General features: G+C 29.3%; 2 protein-coding genes across 2 annotated transcripts; one reads left to right on the top strand and one right to left on the bottom strand.

The window, feature by feature from the left end:
- Positions 1-378: 378 nt before the first annotated feature.
- LOC108561250 (ABC transporter G family member 20) lies at positions 379-20,964 on the top strand. The gene is made up of 5 exons (XM_017919108.1): positions 379-549; positions 16,494-17,209; positions 18,858-19,499; positions 19,560-19,737; positions 19,855-20,964. The coding sequence occupies exons 2-5, from the start codon at positions 16,502-16,504 to the stop codon at positions 20,607-20,609; spliced, it is 2,283 nt and encodes a 760-aa protein (XP_017774597.1). The 5' UTR covers positions 379-549; positions 16,494-16,501; the 3' UTR covers positions 20,610-20,964.
- Positions 20,965-22,105: 1,141 nt separating this feature from the next.
- Positions 22,106-23,438, bottom strand: LOC108561195. Its single transcript, XM_017919041.1, has 2 exons — positions 23,218-23,438; positions 22,106-23,034 (listed from the first exon to the last, which is right to left on the bottom strand). The coding sequence occupies exons 1-2, from the start codon at positions 23,272-23,274 to the stop codon at positions 22,255-22,257; spliced, it is 837 nt and encodes a 278-aa protein (XP_017774530.1). The 5' UTR covers positions 23,275-23,438; the 3' UTR covers positions 22,106-22,254.
- Between the last annotated feature and the right edge of the window lie 519 nt (positions 23,439-23,957).

Genomic DNA, 23,957 nt, shown 5'->3' on the forward strand with positions numbered 1-23,957 from the left:
CGAAAATTTGCAAATAATCAATTTTATGTAAATATTCTATGTATAATGAAACTAAGAGATGTGTGAAACATCTTCGAGGTTAACTTGAATTTAGTGTTGGAATGATGGGTTTTCGAATTTGGTATTGAGTACGAGTTTCGCAACACAACCAGTATTTTTATACAAACAGCAAAAATAAGTAAAGATTCTTTGGCAAATCTTTGAATTACAAAATCGCGACGTTTCTTTTCATCCAAAAAAAAAAATCTCGCGCTTTGTTTGCTCAAAATGCAAAAGAAAAAACAGAGAGATGGAAAAAAAAAGACACAGGTAACACGTAATCACGTGACGTTCTCCCACCAAACGGTCGCAGGTAGAGGAGTCAGCGCGATCCGCACAAGAAATCAAACAGTCGCGACTCGTTAATTAGTTGGTAGAAGTTTGGAAGTTGACTTCCACGGAAAGTGCGTATCTCGAGTATTGAAAGTGCGTAAAGCGAATAGAGTTTTCAACCAAATTTCACCATCAAACCAAAATCCAAAAATATAAAAACAGGATTATACCTCAACGGTAAGTTTACAACTTTTCCTTCAAAGAATAAATCGCTTTTCGGCGCTGAAGAATCAACATAAAATTCAGTATTCCACGAAGACCGCAATTTGCTTTTTCAGGTACAAGAAAATGTTTCAAAGATCATACACAGATTTTCGTTATCCTTTTGTTAGGAAGTGGCAATAAACTGGATTTCTGTAACCGAACAAAAAAAAATTTTTGAGGTTTTTGAAACATTTTTTCATTTGTCCCAGACTTGTTTCTCGACAAAACTTGTAAATAATCATTAATAACGACAAGGTGCAAACGTGTAATTACGTTCTCTATTAAAACAAAATAATATGCAGATAACATAGTATTATAGGAAAAAAAGTGTTGATTTAAAAAAAATAAATTTTTGTTTTTCGTTTTCATTCTTACTTTAAAATTTGTGACAATGAAAAAAAATCAAGTAAACCAATTTAATTAAAATAAAAAGAAGTAAATTTTGTTGAAATCTTTAAAAGTTGAGTGAAAATCTAGTTTTAATGACTTTTAAACAACTTAGAAATCGTTTAATGACAATGACATTGACAGTTGCTATTATATTTCTAAAATGACGTCTTAATTGACATTGACACCATAATTATAGGTAACTGAAGAGACTTTTCTGTAATTAGTTTTCTTCTTTATAAAAATGTAATTAATTTTTAAGAAATTTATGATGCAAATTGGATAAATTATTATTTATTTAAGGAAAAGCTTCAATTTATATTGACTACTTGCGATTTTTACATAATTGTATATTCATTTTAGTTTTGAGATTTACTCGTTCTGATTTGAAGGTGATCAATAGGAAATATATGGTAAACAAGGACATATAGTTTGTACGTACATTAAGAAAAACATATTTTTATAAACAAACTAGTTTACATATTTTTTTGCAGCAAATTATTAAGTTGCAACGAATGAAAATAAACTAGTTTTAATGTAAAAATCATGTTAAGTTATTTAAAATTTCCTTGAAGATTTGCAACTATTCATTAATACTTAATCAATAAATTTACTTGAAGTTTTTTTTTTAAATATTAATTTTATGTTTTGAAAATGTCTCCTAATTTTCTTTGCATTTGCTTAATGGACATAAAATGTTCTTCGTATAAAACTATAAGATTGACATTATATAACTGTCAAATAAAACTTGACATAACCTCAACAGAAATGAAATGACAGCACATCAAAACAGTAACGCTTCTTTTATGACACTACTAAATTTTATTGGAATCTATGACGTACGAAATTGTTTATTTAAGCGATTTGCGTATTTAACGTAAAAATATACCAATTAATTTCTTCCTTTTTATTTCTCTTCATGAAATAAAAGCAAACATATGAACGTCAACCAATTATATTTAAACGTTTGCAATAAAATAAAATATTTTTTTTTTACACTTTTCTTCGTATTATTTTTAAATAAATAATGGTTTACCTAATGCATCATAACTCACAGAAGAGAACTTTGATCTGCTGTTATTCATTGTTCATTCCCACTTCGTGCGTAGCTTTTTTAAAACGACACATAAATCTGTAGAAAAATTCATTAATTGTGCAATTACTTTGACAAATTGTCCATGAAAAGAATAAAAATGATTTTAAATATGACTGAAAAAAAAACTATAATTAAAAGTTATTAAAAAAAAACAAATTTGTTTTGTTGAGAAAAACATTTGTTTCGATCGGGTGTTCTCCAAGATAGTATACTTTGTCCTAAACTTTAAACTTATGACAGATTATATAACAAAAATGTAATTAATTATGTTAAATGATAGATTTTAAGAGAAATATTCTTTAACTTTTTTATATTTTGAGTGTAAAATTCTGAGAATTTAAGTAACATTAATATTGCTTTTAGCACCTTGCATCTAATTTATTGAAAACGATCGAAGAAAACAGTTATTTATTGTATACCAAAACATGCAATGAATGGAATCATCAACGATAATAAACATTTAGTAATAAAATATAAAGAAAAGTTAGAATTTAACAAAAATCATCATTTTTTTTAAGATTTTTGAAATTTCATTATTTGTAATTTAATAAATTTACGTTTTTTATGTTAATAAAATTTCTATTTCCATTAAAAGCAGAAAATTCCAATTTATTTCAAAGAATTTTTGTCATGCAATTTATTTCTGAAGACTTTCTTTTTCAACGTAATTTAAATGTAAAGTTAAAACACAATTAGCAATCATTAAAAATCGATGTTTTTGAAAAATGAAATCACTTGTGTTAAGTATTTTGCAAACGAGTTGGGTATTGCAACAAATTAGTAACTAACCATGGTCAAATGATTGAAAGATGAATCGGACTTTCCTAAAAAAACACTACATAATCTTGTATATTAACTTGGAGAATGTTATGATCTGAAATGATGAAATGTGTATGCTAAAATGTGAATCATGCGCGTTTCGTAATGATTGCACTATGTATTAAATTATATAATAACATGCATCTACTTGCAGCTAAATCTTTAGTAAAAAAAAATCTTATATTTCTTGTACAAACTCAGTCATTTTTTTGTCTCTTTATATAATCGTTTCATTAATAAATCTGTAAATATATAAGGAGAAAAATAATAATGATAGGTAATATTTGGATAATGTAAACAAAAAATAATAATTTTGATTGTAAACAAAAATTTCGAAAATTAAAAAAAAATTCTTCATTGGAAAACGTTAAAAATCTGCGTAAAATAATATTAAAAATTATATACCGAAATCCCGTCTATCGAAATCCCGACAATCAAAATCCCGACAATCAAAATCCCGACTATATTGAAATCCCGTTAGTTATAAATTTCTACAATAACATTTTTATGGTAGTCAGGATTTCGATATAGTCGGGATTTTAATTGTCGGGAGTATGGTAGTCGGGATTTCGATACAGTCGGGATTTCGAACGTCGGGATTTCAATAGACGGTCTTTCGGTTGTCGGGCTTGCGATATAGACCCAATTAGAGAATATTTACGTGAATATTTTAATAACTTAAGTCTGTATTCAAAAAATTGAATGTAAAGAAATTTTGGAAAATTTTGAAGTTTTTTTTGAAATAACTTTACATAACTTTGTATGAAAGAAATATCAAAATAATGCATTGGAAAACTGTTAATTTACGTTTTATACAGGAAGCGCTAATATAATTGTATGCAAGCTGTGAACTTTTCATTTTCTACTAATTTTAGTCTGATGGAAAAAAAACGGTGTTTTTTTTTTTGTATTTTGCTATATAATACGTTGTGAACTTATGTAATTTATAATTGCGTCTTATTAGTTTATGTAAGAGGTTTATAAAGAGAAATTGAAATCAATTTTGAAATTGGATGCAATCATAGTTTTATTAATGTTTCAAAAAGAAAAAAGCGGAGAAGTGTTTGAAGCACGTCTGCATTCCATAAAGTCCGATTTTAGGATGCACGTTCCAATTGGTACGACGATATACGAAATCGTGTGTTTTGTAAATTGTGTGTGCAGTACGGATATATTATTATTACATTGCACGTCGTTGCTGCTGTTGCTGTTAATTCCTTAATATGAAAGTGAATATCGTGCAATTTCCAAACGTCCATATCTTGCGTGTCGTTTTGTAATAATCGTACGATTCTTATGCAAGCCGCAATTTATATTTATATTGATATTTAACAATAAACATGGTAAAATTGATTCTCTTGCATAAAACGTAAATAGGTCGTTCGATGAAATTTATATGTCACAGTTGAATTATTTCATTGCATTGCTTTTTATCTATATCGTCTTTAATCAACATTTTGTTACTTTCGTAAAATGAAACCTACTTCTAAATCAGAGGTTCTCAAACTTTTTTGTGTCGTAGACCCCTTGCCATGTTTTTCGGTTTTGGGTAGACCCCCTACTTACCTGATATAGATTTTTTGTAAATTTATTATTTATATTGGGACATCTTTATAATTATTAAGATCTTTGCTCTGAGACTGCGCGTATGCTTGTAACAAGATGATACTGGTATATCATTATGTGCTGGTTTTTACAAGTTCAAAATGTATTGCGACCACAAAACGAATGCCTACATCCTACAACTTACACAATTTTAGAAACATAAATAATATTTTTTAACTTCATAGGTACTTTTATAAATAATGTATATGTCTTTATATTATAAGATAATATAATGTAAGTAAATAGAGTAATAGTAAATAGTAAATCAGTGTATGTTGAGATCCACTATCGTGGACCCCCATTTTCATTTCATGGACCCCAATTTTTTTTTTCGCTGACGTAGACCCCTTGCAGGTTGTCATAGACCCCTGGGGGTCGATATAGACCACTTTGGGAATCACTGTTCTAATTGATAACAATTTTCGTAAAACAGGGATTTCTTGTTGTTGTTTTGTATTAGTATTGAATTGTAAACTATCTTTCAGTTTTGTTAAAATCAGTTTTTAGAAAAATCATTTTGTAAATTTCGTAAAATGAATTATTTTGAACGCGTGGTTAATGTAAAATTGTATTGAATTGTAAACTAATTATTGTAAAAATGATAATTTTCTAACAGTTGTAAAATCGTAAATTTCGTAAAATGAGAGCCCCTAATTGTTTTAGAAAATTTATTAAATTTTCATGAAATTTGGCCAAATTATGTTTTTGAAGATGTATTTACTTATAAACTAATATTCATTTTTGTAAATTGAAAATGTATAAAAAAACCGTTGTAAATTTCGTAATTAGGATTATTTCCGATGGTAAATCGTTCTCCGTCATGCTTTTATTTTGTTTTTGCTGTTTTTATTTTCTTTTCTTTCTGTCTTGGCCAAAAAAATTCAACTTATAGCCAGAGATGTTGGCAGGTTGTGAATGAATAATAAAAGTAAAAAAAAATAATCAAGAGGCCATTGCTAATGTAAAAATTGATTTTTTTATGAAATTGGGCTATGGGTTTTTTTGAAGTTGTATGTAATTGTAGATAAAAAAAAATGAAAAACGTTATAGATTTCGTAAACTGGGTCTAATTATCTAATTAGTTTAAAAACTTAGCTAATATACAATATATTATTTTTTTGTGCAATCGAAAACTAATATTCATATTTGTAACCAAAAATAAGACTCATCTAAAAATTTCGAAAACAATTTCAATTTTCGTATAAATTTAGTTGTAAATTTCGTAAAATGAGACTCACCTTAATCAAGAGGCCATTGCTAATGTAAAAATTGATTTTTTTATGAAATTGGGCTATAGATTTCTTGAAGTTGTATTTAATTCTACATAAAAAAAATATAAACGTTATAAATTTCGTAAAATGTGTCTCATTATCTAATTAGTTTGAAAACTGTAAAAAAATTCTAATATGTATTAGAAATAATTAACAAAAAAAATAAAATATATATTTTTGAAATTCAATAATTTTTCAAAAGTTATGAAACAATTGTAAATTTTGTAAAGTAAAATTAAACAATGTAAATTTCGTAAAATCAGACCCATCTTATCAGTAATAATTCGTATACATTCGCAAATATTTCAAATACATTTTACACATATTAATTGATGAATTATACAAAACAAAATATTAACATATTTTTTATATCATTATAAGCATAAAATTAATTCTATAAATATCTACACGTGTCTAATATCTAACATTAAAACAAACTGAATCAAATATTGTCAAAATGTAATAGTTTTATTAAATAAAAAAGTTCCTAACTATCATCATTCTTTTTTCAATGCAAATGAAATACAATTTTATTAATTTGAAAGCAAAGATTATTGTATAATTTGGAATAGGTGCGAACAGTATTTTTTAATGTCTTGTAAACCTTGTAAACTTTGACCTTCGTATTTAGATTTTAAGATTAGAAAACAACATTATTAATCGTTTGAATATCAAATTATTTGTGATCAATAGCAATTAAATTGAAAATTAACCGGTTTATGTATAATAAATATGTACAGTCTTAATAAATATGTACATTTCCTTTGGTTACTTTAGAATATATGGATTTATGGGATCATTTACCAACAATAACAATAATTTAGAACAAATTGAACCTTGGGAGATTTCAACCTTCATACGATTTTTTTTGTTGACCATTTAAGAAAACGGATTTGTGCCAGTTCTTGTCTAACGTAAATCAATTGTACAAAATCACCCATCCAAAAAATATCATCTACAAATGTTTCTTAACTTTCGTACATTTATAAATATGAATTATTAAACAACATTTGTATTCAATATTGATTATAACTTAATGCAAAATCAATGACTGAAAAAAAGTTATATCAACAATGATTTTTTTTACGTAATTCTATCCAAATTACTCCAACTTATTTATAATTCACATTGATGTGTCTATGAAACATTGAGTTGAGTAATTGATTACAAACGTTTTATTTCTGTCCCATTTTCTAAATGTTTCCTTAATGGAAAGATAAATATTGGAAATTTTTCGTATTTATTTTTTAAACAAAATCAATGGAAAAATTTATTTTTTTAATTAATATTAACGACAGAAAATTACCATTTTTCTCGCAATGTATCACGAACAAAAACAAAATCGTTAAATGTGTTAATGGTAAATAGTCGTAAAATGGATCATCGTAAATTGAATCCCATATTGATTCTATATCAAAATAATTAATCTAAGAAAAATATACAATAAAATACGTCAATATGACAGCTGCCAATTTTATAAAATTGTCACTTTTACGTCAAAATTGACGTTTAAATGATAAATATTCATTGTAAATATTCAAAAGTGACAATTCACAAAGTTTTTTTTTTCACATAATAATATCTTAGTAAATTTCATATTTTTTTCTTATTACTATTATTTATTCATTTTTTAATTTGTATATTTTTGTTTATGTAGAATTTTTTTTAGCAAAGTAATAATAATAAAACAAATATTTTATAATAAAATGTTATGTTATAAAACATTTCGACAGTCAAAAATAACAGTATTTTTTTTTAAAATAATTTTGTAAACTTTGCTCCTAGATTTTTACCAACAACAAATGATGTAAATAAATAATTTAATAACCCTTAATATCCAATTTCTGCACTTCATGAAGATTTTATTATAGTAATACAAATTTAGCAAATTTTTCAAGACTTTTTGTTGTTGTTTATAAATGGTAAATTAAAGTTTGTCAATACTATTGACAACATGCAACTAATTATTTCTTTTCTCTTAACTCAGAAGGTCATTACTTTGTTTTGTTTCTCTGCTATACTTTTGCGTCTTCGATGAAAACGTTTTAAAGAATCTGGATTTTTCCAGCCAGCGACGGACAGGTTTGCTGAACCCGAAGAGCTTAGCAAAACCAGAACGATGCAAATGCGCATCTCGCCTCGTTTTTACCAAACCAAAACGAAATAAAAGAGAAAGAGACATAAAAAAATATACAAGCCGAACGAAGACCCAACATTCCAACTCGGTTCTTGCACGTTCACAGAAACACTTATTCCTTGTTCATATTTACTTTAAGCCACAATCCATGTTTCTACTACATAATTATTACAAAATTTCCTTCCTAATTGTAAATTAACCTCAAGGTCTTATTTTTTTTATAACATCTTGACATTTAACTCAGTTCTATTAATTAAATTATTCATTCGGTCTTGACTAATTAGTAATATATTCACACAATTAAAAAAAAATATTTTTGACTTTTTTTGTCTGAAATAATTTCTAAAACTAAGAAAATTACATAATAAAATGTATCAATATGACAGCTGTCAATTTTATATAATGGTCACTTTTAAGTCAAAAACATTGTCTAAATATTTGTGGATCTAACAGTGATTTTTTTAACTGAGCAACTTCTAAATCATAAATCTAAATCATAAATCATATGTCAATATGACAGCTGTCAATTTTATATAAATGTCACATTTACGTCATAAATGATGGTTATAGAAACGTTGTTCAATTTATAGAAATAACAGTGTTTTCGTAAATTTGTTTTAAGGCAAATAAAACAAACAATTGTATTGGCAACTAATGTTTCATTTTGTTCATCGTCTATGATTCACGTTTCTTCTTAAATAATTCATTTGCCCAAGGATTTGAAGCCGGATTTCGTAACACTGTTTTTTTTATTTGCAAGAAGGTTAAACGTAAATACTAAAGTGATCAAACTTATTTATTTTGAGTAATTAATGTTCAAGGAATAATACTTCCTAATAATCGTGAATTAAGAAATCTTAGCTTGAAAACACTTTTTTTACAAGTTAAGATCAACTAATAAAACTCGTTACATAACCCCATTAACTAAATTCTGACAATAGTTTAAATGTTAATTAATGCAATATACGTGCTTTTTTCTTAATTAATCATTTAAATGTTCGTAATTAAAGTTAAAATGTAATTAGCGCAGTGAAAAACGTGCACAAATAATTAACTTAACAAATTGGGAAAATCACGTTTTTTTTGTATGAAATGTTTTGAAAACAAGGTTGAAAAAACTTGCTTACAATCTATTATATTTTACTCATTTCAATTCAAAATTCATGAAAAATAAGAAGTTAATTATCGAGGCTTAATTAAACTGAACTTAAATTTTTCATTTTTTGTTTTAAATAATTTATATTAGAAAAACGTGTGATAATAAAATTATGTGTAAAAAAAATATTTATAATACTATAAAAAAAAATAGGTTATTATTTCTAAAATTAAACTCATTTCATATGTAAATGAAAAATATAACGACTTTATTTTCTTTAGTTTTTAATTATTTTAATTGTTTTGATTATTGAACGTTAAATTTTATTAAAACCTTGTCAGTTGAAAAAACAGGTTAACTTGTCAAAAAGTGAATCAATTTCTTAAGATGACAACACTTCTCAAAAAACGCCATCTAATTCTGATATATTTCAACTAAAATTGACAGATTTGATGTAATCAAATTTAATTTTGTATGCATTTTTTAAGAATTTTGCAGCAATTCTCTAATAAATTTATGTAGAGTTTAAAAATTTTGGAAGAAACTTGACCCAAAAAGAAACACGTCAATTTTTCGCGAGTGATTTATACATTTTTGTCGAAGCGATTTTATTCACAATTATGCTAATTGCTTGGCTAATCGTTATTTAAAACGACTTTCGATGTTTGAATTAACGCTTTATTATTTTAATTGACTTGAAAGACATTGAATCAAACTCGTTTTTTTTTAAGAATTCTTTGCATTTTTTAGAGCCAAAATTTAATAAAATTATTTTTTCTTATTAAAATGCACAAAAAAATATATTAATATTGGTTACAAAGTATAATTTTTGAAAACTTACTAAAGTTAAGCAAAATGGGTCAATGTCATTAATTGGATGGGCGATAGTTCATGTACTTATAATAAATTTAAATATTATATCTAAATAAATGTATAATGGAATATGTCAATATGACAGCTGTCAATTTTATATAATTGTCACATTTACGTCAAAAATGACGTTTAAACAAATATTTAGAAATTTCAACGTTTTAAAATATAATAATATTGGTTAGCGCTTAAAGTTTGAAAAGTTAAGCAAAATGTTCAATGTCATTAATTGGATGGATGATAGTTCATGTACTTCTCATAATAAATTTAAATAAATATATAATAGAATATGTCAAAGCGACAGCTGTCAATTTTATATAATTGTCAGTTTTACGTCAAAAATGACGTTTAAACAAATATTTAAAAAATGTATCAATGTTATTAACAGTTGATGAACCTCTTATAATAAATTACAAAAATTATTTTAACAAATAGAAAATTAGTTAATACACTAAAATTATTAATTTTTTAAATAAATTTTGAAATTTTTAGAACGCAGTTTCCGAAATACACGGACTATTGTATAACACATTTTATGTCACGCTCTTTCTCTGCCTCCAATTCCAAAACAAACATGTTCCTACAGCCGAAATTAACCGCGCGTTGTTATATAACTGATTTTTCTTGCATTTACGATGAAAAAAAAAATTGCGGTCGCTCTTGTCCCATATTTTAATAATAATACAAAAACTCGCACATAATTGGATCAATTGCACAGAGAAAATCGTTTCAACCGTGTCGATAATTGTTGAAATTAATTGCGAACTTAATGACTTATCAGAATTATCAAATTACATTGAAATTATAGTAATTCCCAGATGGCGTTCGAAAAAATGACTTGACATTTCGAATAATTCCAAACGTCAACGCTTGTCACGTCACAATTCTAACAATTATTTAAACAAATTTAAAATATTTTTTGAAGATATAAATTTTTTTGTCCAAAGTTATTTCCTAGTGTTTACTCACCACTATAAAATTGTTAACCTTTACAAATTTTCCACGATTTGTAATCAAGAACAGGAAATATTCGCAGATCAAAGATTGAGAAACGACACGACTCGAAACAACGATTGTTACTTAACAAAAAAAAAAATAGAACACATCCAATCTAATTGACTATTTGTGCAACTGCAAACTTCTATTGTTGGGAATGCAGTTTGAGCCACAGTTGCATAATTTGCGCAAATCGCAGGGCATAACCAATTTATTACTTCCAACGTATAGTATAAAGAAAATATTACCTGAGACAGCTCCAAGTGCGTAATAATACCTGTTTGCAATTACAAATTTGTTATTGTTGTGTCGAAATGTGTCTACGAAAGGCAATTGTCTGTGTGTTTTTTTTATATACAGTATAAATAAGTTTCGTTACGTTTCAATTAAATCATGTCCTAATTAAAGCTCCTCTTTGTGTTAATCGTATTCACGAATTAAACTACTTTTTTTTGCGTGTGAGAGTACATAACGAAGAACTTCGTAAATAGAGACGCAACACGTGTTTCCGAACGTCGAAATCGTTGACGGTGTCAAAGAATAAAGCAAATAAATGCGTCAAGGACGTCTACGAAAACACGGCAAATAACCTTAATTTGTTTGGGTTCCAACAATATTCAGTATTAGAAAATTTGCATTAAAAATTGCATTTTTTTTATACTTTTTTTTGTATAAAATTGAATTAAAAATGTTTACTAATTAAATTTTTAAATTAAATTAAATCCACTTTTGTATTTGCAAATTGAAACTATTATGTAATTAAAAAAATGCTTGATTGAGTTGACTAATTTGTTATTAATTGTGATGAGTTGAATTGGAATTGATTACAGTTAACAAAGTTCATAATTTGATACTTTACAAACGGATTTCCACGTGTCTATTCAAGTGTAACTTTCTCCGAAATTCGATGATTATGACGACCATTTTTGTGACATAATCCAGCCGTTTCACGACGTTTGCACAATTTCTGTACACATAAATAAAGCCAACTAAAGAAGAAGAAAAAAAGGAAAATAAAGTTTATAAAGTGTTTGAAATCAATGAAAATTTAAGAATTTGTTTATGGTTTTACTAGATGCATTTTGTTCCTAATCATTATTAATTTTATAAATTAAACCTCATTCAAGTACATTTGCTTAACTTTTGTAAAATTTGAATAAAAATGTTCATAAAATGAATCGAAAGTGTTGAAAACAATTTCTACAAAAATAAAGCCAACTTTAGAAGAAAAAAAGGAAAATAAAGTCTATAAATTGCTTGAAATTAATAAAAATTCTGAAAATTTAAGAATTTGTTTATGGTTTTACTAGCTGCATTCAGTACCAAATCATTATTAATTTTATAAATTAAATCCCATTCAAGTACACTTGCTTAACTTTTGTAAAATTTGAATAAAAATGTTTATAAAATAAATCAAAAGCGTTGAAAACAATTTCTACAAAAATAAAGCCAACTTTAGAAGAAAAAAAAAAGGAAAATAAAGTTTATAAAGTGCTTGAAATCAATAAAAATTATGAAAATTTAAGAATTTGTTTATGGTTTTACTAGCTGCATTCTGTTCCAAATCATTATTAATTTTATAAATTAAATCCCATTCAAGTACATTTGCTTAACTTTTGTAAAATTTGAATAAAAATGTTTATAAAATGAATCAAAAGTGTTGAAAACAATTTCTACAAAAATAAAGCCAACTTTAGAAGAAGAAAAAAGGAAAATAAAGTCTATAAATTGCTTGAAATCAATAAAAATTATGAAAATTTAAGAATTTGTTTATGGTCTAGCTGCATTCTGTTCCAAATCATTATTAATTTTATAAATTAAATCTCATTCAAGTACATTTGCTTAACTTTTGTAAAATTTGAATAAAAATGTTCATAAAATGAATCAAAAGTGTTGAAAACAATTTCTACAAAAATAAAGCCAACTTTAGAAGAAAAAAAAAGGAAAATAAAGTCTATAAATTGCTTGAAATCAATAAAAATTATGAAAATTTAAGAAATTGTTTATGGTTTTACTAGCTGTATTCTGTACCAAATCATTATTAATTTTATAAATAAAATCCCATTCAAGTACACTTGCTTAACTTTTGTAAAATTTGAATAAAAATGTTTATAAAATGAATCAAAAGTGTTGAAAACAATTTCTACAAAAAGTTTATAAAGTGCTTGAAATCAATAAAAAATTATGAAAATTTAAGAATTTGTTTATGGTTTTATGGTCTAGCTGCATTCTGTTCCAAATCATTATTAATTTTATAAATTAAATCCCATTCAAGTACACTTGCTTAACTTTTGTATAATTTGAAGAAAAATGTTCATAAAATGAATCAAAAGTATTGAAAATATACTTAGAATAAATAATTAATGATAAATAATCCAAAAGTTTCGAAATTACATAAAACTATAACGAAAAAAAAGTCACTAGTAAAAAGAAGCTAAACGTTTACACATTGATTTTCGATTATTACTATTAAATATCTAATAATAATAGTGGATTAGCATAGAAATCTCGTTTGTTATTCATAAATGCAATCGACACTAATCTATTCAATTACTCGCAATGCTAATATCCACTATAAATTGTTAATAATTCCGCACGCAATGATCATAATTGTACAAATTACAACTAAGATTATAATTTAAAATTATAACTACTGGCATTAACAGATTAATCTTAATTTAATTACATCGGTATTTCTATTAGCAATTTTTTTACTGATTACACGAATTCAATATATGAGGGTAAATCTTTGCATCTTGGATGATGAATTAACTTATTTTTATATCTAAACTATATAGTCACATATATACTTAAACAGTTCGGATGAAAATCCGGACAATGAAAATCCCGACATTATGGTTGTCTAGATTTTAACAATGTCGGGATTTCGGGATATATACTGAAATAAGTAAAAATACTAAAGTTAAATTCTATTTTTACATCGAATCAATTATGTAACAAAATTGTTCATAGGTAGATCAGCTGTTGACCCACTTTGTTGATCCGACGTAAAAGATTGGATGAGACGTGGGCGCGTCTCGCTATGTTTGGTCTTACGATCATGTTGCAATTGTTATGAAAGTGAATTCGTGAGGGAAAAACCCGAAGCCGAAGGAACACAGAAATCCGTGCTCCGATGAGGAGGAAAGTGTACGTAGAGCCAAGATCGCTTCGCGCGCTCCGAAGATTTCAAGTTCAAGTACGCCGACGATGGTGTTGCGGTTACGCAACAGCTTCGAGCGATTTGGAAGTACGCCGAAGAAAGAAGTGTGTCAAATGAAAGTGAAACACTTATTTTTTTGTTGTTGTTCGATAGATGTAGTAAACTTTACTTCCAGATGGAAAATGCGGCCGGCTCTCAAGTTTTGTTACGTAAACGCTTGTTGCTTGCAAAGAATTATCTTCTCTCATTGCGGCACGAATTCTTGATAATTATAGTAAATGGAAGAAATTTCAACTGAAATACTTTTACCTAATTCAGAATAAAATTAAATTAGTTAAGTTACATTAATATTTAGGTAGTATAAGCTAATTTTTGGTTACATTTTAGTATAAAATAGGTTAGATTCTATTGAGGTTAAGTTTAAAATTATATTATTATAGTTTAAAACTAATTTTTTGGTCTAAAACTTTACTAAATATCAGTAAATAAAAATAGTAATGTAAACGTTATAACTGAATGAATGAAATACTACCATTTTTTTAATAAAATCACTCAATCATTGTAGATTGAACAACTTCAGTCAATGTAATTTATTGTCTCTATCAATCAATACTTGTTAATTATAGAAAACAACCAATTAATTACGGCTCGAACTTTGGAACGCTTCTAAGGAATGATAGAAGCAAAGGACATATGAAAGTCCTGCAATTAGGGAATGACAATCAGCACTAACCACTTGTTATAAATTGGAAACAAATGCAAATGCGAAAGTGTTTTTCTGTTGTTTGCTGTTAGCCATTATTTCAATAACAGCATTTGACATGGATAAAATAATAACTTGTAAGGTCGCAACAAGAAAAATTCGCAGTAAGTGCGTATTTTCTATGTATTTTTTGCATGTATACATTAACGAAACCTTGAAGAGGAAAATTGTCTCCGTTTTATTCTTTTACTCAATTTTTAGTACTTACTTAATTTGTATGAATGAAGTTAAATTTAAATGCAAATAATTTTTACAGCCATAACATTTTTAATAAACTGTAATTAACAAATTAATAACAATTTATTTTTGTTATTACAAAACAATTGCGTTTAAATTTAATTAAATGATGATAAAAATCTTTTGTTTATTTTATGGTTTGAAGGTTCATCCGTCAGTTCTAAGCTGTGTTCAGCGTTTAGATGCGACGCTAATTAAATTTACATCGGAATGCACTTGTCTCTCTGAAGGATTTAAGGAAATCTCGTGCTTTGCATTTCGATTGCAAGAATTATGCAAGTTGTATGCAAAAATAACTTGATATTTCTAAAAATCGATTTTTACATATGTGCGAATTGACTCATCGTATTTGACGTTTTCAGAGGAAAACCTATTAATTGTCACATAATTGAGTAATTACGAGATTGTTGTTGTTAAAAGTAAATATGTAATGATCGTGAAGTCCATTCTAATTTTAAAACTCTGAATCTCTTAATTATTAGGTAATAGAATTTAGTTTTTAATGGTTGTAACCTTGATTTATATATTACCACTTTTTGGAACAATGCCAACTTTTGGTCTACATCTGAACTACATTTGAAGCACTACCAACCTACGTATTTGAAATACACTATGCGTACTCTTTTTATGCGGTTTTGAAGTTATGCGGTTTTTATTTCAAAAAACATTTTTTTTAAATAACTATTTTAGGCCATTTTGACACTAATTTTACTTGCGAAGAATCATTATCTTCAGGACATAGATCTGATATGCTGACTATCTCTTCTAGTGATGAAAATGATTTCAAACTAGTTCGCAAAATTATGCCGAACACTCTCATATAGCGACGATAATTCTAAAGAAAAAAATGTGAAGAAAGTTTAACTTTCATAAAAATTTTCTGTATTTTTTTTTTGTAAAATTTTTCCGTATAAATTTAGAAGGAATATGTTAAGATTATATTTTGCTGAAATTTAATAAACTTGTCTATGATTGTTAACGTTCTTATAAAATTATGAATAAATATTTCAGAAAGAATATAGTAAGACTAATTATTTTTCTGAAATTTAATAATTCCTTTTTTATGCGATTTTCGGTATATTGTAACTCATTGATTTAGTTTTATGCGGTTTTAAAAAAATATGGAACGTATCCTTTATTTTTATACGTGTGTCTAGTCCTTTTTTGTGCGATTTATTTTTATGCGTTTTCCTGTAGAACGTATCTACCGCATAAAAAGAGAACCAAGTGTATTCACATGTCTTATTGATAGAAGCAGTACTAAAACAATATTTTTGGAGTTATATCAACCTACGTTTTTGAATGTTTTAATACTAGTACTAATTAGATATGTTACTACTGCTACTTTGTATACACTTTGCACTTTGTATATGACAACTACTACTTTATTAAAATGTTATATTAAAATTTTGATGGCTGAAATATCAAAATTTGTATCTGTCATCATTAAGTAATGTCATGTTTGTATTGTTTTCAGGCTGAAAAATGGCAGAGGGAGGTGTTTCTAATGATTTGGAGATGCGACGACGGCAGCTGGCCAATCGACAGATGTCGACATTGGCTAGCAGAAAACAGCACGCGGTATGTGTCCGAAGAGCTCACAAACATTACGGATCTACAAAGAATCCAGCCGTGATCCTCGACGGTCTAAACATGACAGTACCTAAAGGCTCAATTTACGGCTTACTTGGAGCTTCCGGATGCGGAAAGACCACTTTACTCAGCTGCATCGTCGGAAGGAAACGCTTGAACTCAGGTGAAATCTGGGTATTGGGTGGAACTCCTGGCTCGAAGGGTAGTGGAGTTCCTGGTCCAAGGATCGGGTATATGCCTCAAGAAATTGCGCTTTACGGCGAGTTCACCATCAGGGAAACGATGCTGTACTTCGGATGGATCAGCGATATGACCACGCAGGAGATCGACGAGAGGTTGACCTTCTTGCTGCAATTCCTCATGTTGCCTGGTCCTGATAGGCAGGTGAAGACCCTCAGTGGTGGTCAGCAACGAAGGGTGTCTTTGTCTGCGGCTCTGCTTCATGAGCCGGAACTGCTGATTCTTGATGAACCGACTGTTGGCGTTGATCCGATGTTGAGGCAGAATATTTGGGATCATTTGTTGCATATTACCAAAGGCGGAAGAACGACGGTCATTATTACTACGCACTACATCGACGAGACACGGCAAGCCCACATGGTAAGTTGGGAAACATCTTTGAGTCACGCACTCGAACCTGTCACAAACAAAGACCATTGTTTATATTAAAAGAAAATTGGGTTTTTACCTCATGCGTATTTAAAGTACATACATATTCTATTATTTAACATAAATTTCCACATAATCAGATTTTACTAGTTAAAATATTACAAAAATAATTCTAAATTTTGTACTTGTCTAATAACTATGACAATGTTCACTTCATTATAGAAAACTGTTATGTCAAATACATCTAGGAGATGCAAATATAGGAGTTCCACAGTACATTGTACTAGGTCCTATAATTAATAAAAAGTAAATTTCACAGAAAACTATAAATACATTTAGCAAACATTGAATGATGAATCAGTCGTCAATACTAAAGCCTACATATTAGCCTACAGTAAACAACATATTCTACTGTTATTGACTAATTGAAGTTTATAGTTTAACTAATTGTGTGCACTTCTTGCTCATTTCTATTGTATAATCAGTTACGTAAAGGAAAAAATCCGAACATTTGCGTACACATTATTACTTATAAAAAAATCAACATCTATGACATTTTACCATGGAAAATTTATAGTGGAATTCGATTATATGATTATAACTTATCACATTTAAGTCATAAAAATGAATGATATTGGAAATAAAACCACAGAAATGCATTAAAAAAAGTGTGTAAAATGTAGTACATAAAAAACCGATTTGTGTAATTCGCAGCAATTTCACGTTTGATGGATCATTACCCTCTTTGTATCACTTAACAATCCGAATAATTTTCAATGCAATTAGCGATTTATTTATAGACTAGAATTATATAAAAAATAAGACACTCGACACGTGCGCTTGTAACCAATTTTTATGTAATTCGCTGAAACTCATGATTTGCACTAGTATTTATAGACTCATTAACCTTTGGCTGCCCGATGTCCTTAGATTCTCAATTATCATATGACGCTTTAAAAAAAAATTGGAAAGACGTTTCGCACAAAATGATTTATCATCGAACGTAACCCACTGCAATTTAATTGCATTCTGATTTATTGCTGAAACACGGAAGAATAGCTTTAAAACTTTTAAATGATTGCACAAAATTATACATATTTAAGAACGTGCGTTAGGTAATAAGTCTTATTTGGGTTTAAGACCAAAGTTCATAAGTCATTTAGATTCGTAGAATTGTACACTTGTTTATATAACTTCTCTTGTTACTACGTTTTATAATTATTTTCTTTGTGAATTGTTTTCTTAAATTTTCTAAACTTTGCTTGAAATTTCATATAATGAATGAAAATGAAAATTACGTTCGAATTAATTGGATGTATCAACGTTTAATTGATAATTTTATAATAATGGAGAAAATTCTCGTAGCTTCAATAACAAAGTAATTTGCATTTGATTTTTCCTTTTTCAATGAAACAGTTTACTTCCTATTTGGTATTATTGTTTGCAATAGTAAATGGATTTGGAAACTTTCAATTAAAACACAATGCAATGAATAACACTTTCTAGATTAGAAGTGAATTCAGGATATTATTTCAATCGTTCCACATAGAGAGTCATTTAATTGAAATAAAATAATCCATTCAACTCGAAACTTGTAAAGTAACTTGTGAATTCTATTATAATTTGGTTCTTATTTTAGATTGGATTGATGCGTGGTGGTTATTTGTTGGCCGAAGAATCGCCCGAACGTCTTGTCCAACATTACCATGCTCAATCGTTGGAAGATGTTTTCCTCAAACTATCTGTGATACAGAATATGGGAAAGACCAGGCGTAGCTCCATTGCTTTGGAGGTGACAACAACTATCACAGTACCGAGCGGCGTGATCAACGAGGCCATAGTCGTGGATGATGAACCTGGTGAGATCTCAGGAGAATTCGGAGATAACGTATCGATGTCTTCGCGTGGAGGAAGGATATCGATAGCCCCAGATGACCCTGAGAACGCACCACCTGAAATCCCACCCCCAGAGGAAGGCGACAAATGGACGTGCATGGATTACCTGAAATTCGCCAAAGCCAGCCATCTGAAGACTTTAATCTGGAAGAACTTCCTCTGGATGTGGAGGAATTACCCTGTCATGTTGTTCATCACCGTTCTACCAGTAGTCCAAACTGTACTCTTCTGCTTATCCATCGGCCACGACCCACAAAACTTGCCAATATCCGTTATGAACTACGAACTTGAAGAAGGCGAAATCTGCATGACCAACATCACCTGCAGCAGCACGCGACTCAGTTGTAACTTCCTCAAATACCTAGAAGATCGAACGTTGCAAGTGGTAAGTTAAAGATAATAATTATAAAATGCACTGTTTTTAACTGTTATTGTACATTTTTAGACGTACTGTGATTCTGTCGATGCAGCAAAGAAACTTGTTGAAGAAGGTAACTCATGGGCTGCTCTCGTCTTCCAGTCAAACTTCTCTGATTCCTTGAGATCCAGGATATTCGAAGGCAGAAGAGTTTCACCCGAAGATGTTTTGAATTCTGAAGTTTCCGTCTTTCAGGACATTTCAAGTAAGCAATTCATATACTCCTGAAAACATAATTGATATAATAAGATTTATGAACTCTTTCCTTATTGTAACTATGTTATACATCCTATAATAAATAATGAATCTATTTTTCTTTCAGATGAAAATATTGGAACGTTTTTGAAACGTGATTTATACTTCAGCTTCGAAGACTTCTTCAGGGCATATTTGACCTCATGCGATATCAACGATAAGATCGGTTCTATTCCCATCAGATTCAACGAGCCTATCTACGGCTACAAGAGGCCAAACTTTACGGACTTTGCAGCTCCTGGCGTTATCATCACCATTGTGTTCTTCTTGTCTGTAGCTTTAACCTGCGGCGCTATGCTTCTGGAGAGGAACGAGGGTATTCTGGAAAGATCCCTAGTTAACGGCATCACCAGCGTCGAGCTGCTCTTCGCCCACGTAGTGACCCAGTTCACGGTGATGGCAGGTCAAACCATCATGGTTGTAGTCGTAACATTCGCCGTCTTCGACATCACCATGAAGGGTCCAGCTTCTCTCACCGTCATCATGACCGGCCTCACAGGTCTTTGCGGCATGTGCTTCGGCTTCGTCGTCGCAACCATCTGCGACAACGAGAGGACTGCCACGTACCTATCTCTTGGTAGCTTCCTTCCCATAGTCATGCTGTGCGGCATCATCTGGCCAATCGAAGGCATGCACTACAGCCTTCAGACTATAGCCTATGTCCTTCCTCTCACCAAATGCACGGAGAGTCTCAGGTACATCTTGGCCAAAGGCTGGACCATAGACTACAGGGAGGTTTACACGGGCTTCATCAGCATTAGCGCCTGGATCTTCTTCTTCCTCATACTCAGTATCCTTCTGCTCAAGTTCAAGAAGGGATGAGATGTGAATCTTCAAATCCACATTGTTGTTGTTGTCTCTGTGTAAATAATTCAATTTTCGACTTTAGTATTAATAGATTAGGTCGTTAGAATAGTTTGAATATTGTTTTTTTTTTGTATGAACCTCACGACGTTACGTTCACCAAAGTAATTACTTTCATTTCTTTTCTTTTTTTTTGTTGATGTTGTGTTATTTTCCTTTCGTTCTTATTGTTGTAATATTATTATTTTGTGTGGGCATTTCATAATACGTAACTCTCTCTATATATCTATATGAATAGCATGGTTGAATGAAGTGGATAAGTTTATTTTGTAATTATTTAATTCAGTTTTGGCTGTGGAGTTATTTTTTTTATAATAAAATCGTAGCAAATGAAAAATAAATCTTTTATTGATATTGAAAAATGCAACATCCTTGTTGATATTGTTACAAATGGGTCTATATCGCAAGCCCGACAACCGAAAGACCGTCTATTAAAATCCCGAGTGTATCGAAATCCCGGCTGTACTAAAATGCCGACTATGTCAAAATCCCGACTACCATAATCCCGACAATCAAAATCCCAACTATATCGAAATCCCGAATATATCGAAATCCCGACTACCATAAAAATGTTATTGTAGAAATTTATAATAATAAAAGACACTGTTTTAGATTTCAATATAGTCGGGATTTTAATTGATGGGATTATGGTATTTCGATACATGTCGGGCTTGCGATTGCCACCGGTTACAAATATGTATAAAATATATAACAACAATTCGCACTTCAAATTGTACGTACGTATGAACATCGAGTACGTTCAAGCGAAATAAGAGACGCATATGCCAAAAATTCATTAATTAATAATACAAATGAATCCAAGTGAACGACATAATTTTTAAACTGTACAAAAATATATTAAATTTATTTAAAATAATTGAATTTAAAAAAAAGATTACATTTTATTATAGGCAACACACATGTCACCTTTTTAAATTATCCAAGCCTTCAAAAGAGTTTTGATATCAGGTATATCCAATTGAAACTAATAAATGTATGGAGATAATTACTTTAAATGAAACAATTCAAAATTATTTATAAAATTTTCATTATATAAGTGGAAATTGTTATGAAATAAGTGTGCAATGAATTAAAATCAAAATGGAGATTTATCATAGGCAATACACATATCATCTTTAAACGAAATGCGTAGGGCTGAGAAACAATAATTAAAAATTGCAATTTTAGACTAGATTTAAATTGAAAGTAATTAAAGAAAACTTACTCAAAATTACGTAATTAAAGTGTATTTACAATCATTTCTAATTGATACAGTGAGGTAGAAATCTTGAAACTGCTTATGACACAATAACAACAACATGATTTTGTTTTGGTAACTAAGTTACATAAGATTCAAGCAACTTTGATTTCATGTTTTGTTTCCTCAATGTATATTTGATTTTTAACGAAAACTGCAATAAGAAATATAAATAAAATAAGATTAAAATAAAATTGTTTTATATATAAATTTAATTATCTTAAAATTACGCCTTCCTTGGCTTAAAATTACATCGGTATATTCAAATGTACATTAAAAACGAAGGATAAAGAAAAGAAAAAAAACTTCCAAATAAACAAGACACTTCAAGTCTTCCACAAATTCTTAACTCTTGTGATGGGATAGCATGGTAAAAATGTCCTCGTTGCACACCGATTTGTTCTTTTTCGACTTCTTCTTGCTGGATGACTTCGGGGCAGACTTGGAAGCTTCCAGTTTCGAAACGATGTCTTTATCAAGATTAATTTTCTCTTCATACTGTATACCGAACAGAGGATGCCTCTGCTTCAGCAAACTGTTTGGGAACTCAGGTACCGTGCTCGCTTTCTGCTTGGATACAAAACACTTAACGTCCTCGAGCTCCGTCTCCGGATTAATCGTAAAACAACCGGACGTCTGAACATGCCGCACATCCAAACCGCCCGATTTCTGCGCGAACAAATTCAGTTTCGGCGCATTGTTTCCATCGAAATTAACTTTAAACTCATCACCGTCAATATCCAACGATTTGTTTTCCTTAAACGCAAGTTTCCGACCGACCAGCGAAAGCGGATCCAACTTTTCCGAAACCCTCAAATAATAAACCTCATCATCCGATGAGAGCTCCTGATCAAAATCAAACAAATCATTAACATCAACATTCTCCCATCCTTCAGCTGCTATCCGGACATCCTCCTCGCCTTTGTAACTGCAATCCGGCGCATCCTCATCTTCAATCTCACTCGTCTCCTCAACTTTAATCCTCTTCTCATTCACTGGACATTCAATGTGTTTACTTTTTCTCTTCCCCGTCTTCTTGTGTGTATCATTATTGTTAAGTCCAGCTTCTTCCGTCTGTATCATGGAAACTTCTTCATCCTTCACCTTTACCTCCACATCTGAATCCTAAAAGCAAACATTCCACAGTTTAGTATTTATTTACAAAAATTACCAATTGGCTGCAAGGGTGTAATTTAGCAATTGACTTTGGGTCTCGACTAAACTGAGAACTTAATGGTGTGGTATTATCATTGGAATTGTGCAATTTTCATTAAATAAAATGATGTGAACTAATTATGGTGTACCCACGTTTCGCTTCTTTTTGTCGCTCTTCTTCGATTTCTTCTTCTTTTTGGGCTCCTCCATTTTCCTGATGCAACGAAGCCAATTGGCCACGAACGAAGTTCACTGCAGCACTTTCAGATCGATCTCAACTCATAATTCCTGAAAAACCATTTGTTGTTTCCGTTTTTTTCAGCAATACACACACACCAGTTTCAAATCCACGTGATTATAGGTTATGTTTGTGCAGGATGACCAACAGCTTGGAACGCTGATCGTTGGCAATACTTAATTAAAAATTTAAATATTTAAATGAAGATTAATCACTGCAATTATAAACTTTTAATAAGCTTGTATTAAAGCCACATATTTAACGAAATTCAATCCTAATTAATAAAACAACACTTATATCTTATTATTACAACCAGATCTAACGGAATAAGCAAACCCAGAAAGAATAAAACATTGAAAAACATCAACAAAACTATTGTTGACATTTCAATTTATTGACAAAAGTTATCAACCAAATGGACTTAAGAAACGTAACTTTCTAGATCTATTTAATTTCATTAATTGTCAACAAATCTCAAGATTAAGCTGATTACATAAACTTTAACATTAATTACATTGTAAATCTCAACTGAAATAAAATAAACTTTGAACTTTATTTTACAAGAATTGATTAACTTGGCAGGAAATCATAAATTATATAAAAAAAATAGTTATGCACTGACAAAAAATAATGTAATAAAATATTGTAAATATAT

The sequence above is a fragment of the Nicrophorus vespilloides genome, unplaced genomic scaffold, assembly GCF_001412225.1.
Source record: "Nicrophorus vespilloides isolate i.1.1-1 unplaced genomic scaffold, Nicve_v1.0, whole genome shotgun sequence".
Taxonomy (NCBI): Eukaryota; Metazoa; Arthropoda; class Insecta; order Coleoptera; family Silphidae; genus Nicrophorus; species Nicrophorus vespilloides.

Bases quoted from the DNA above. Each gene is read 5' to 3' on its own strand.
- LOC108561250 (XM_017919108.1), top strand. From the start codon at position 16,502: ATGGCAGAGGGAGGTGTTTCTAATGATTTGGAGATGCGACGACGGCAG. The intron at 17,210-18,857 runs GTAAGTTGGGAA...TTCTTATTTTAG, and splicing joins AGACACGGCAAGCCCACATG to ATTGGATTGATGCGTGGTGG. The intron at 19,738-19,854 runs GTAAGCAATTCA...TTTTTCTTTCAG, and splicing joins CGTCTTTCAGGACATTTCAA to ATGAAAATATTGGAACGTTT.
- LOC108561195 (XM_017919041.1), bottom strand. From the start codon at position 23,274: ATGGAGGAGCCCAAAAAGAAGAAGAAATCGAAGAAGAGCGACAAAAAG. The intron at 23,035-23,217 runs GTGGGTACACCA...GTTTGCTTTTAG, and splicing joins GCGACAAAAAGAAGCGAAAC to GATTCAGATGTGGAGGTAAA.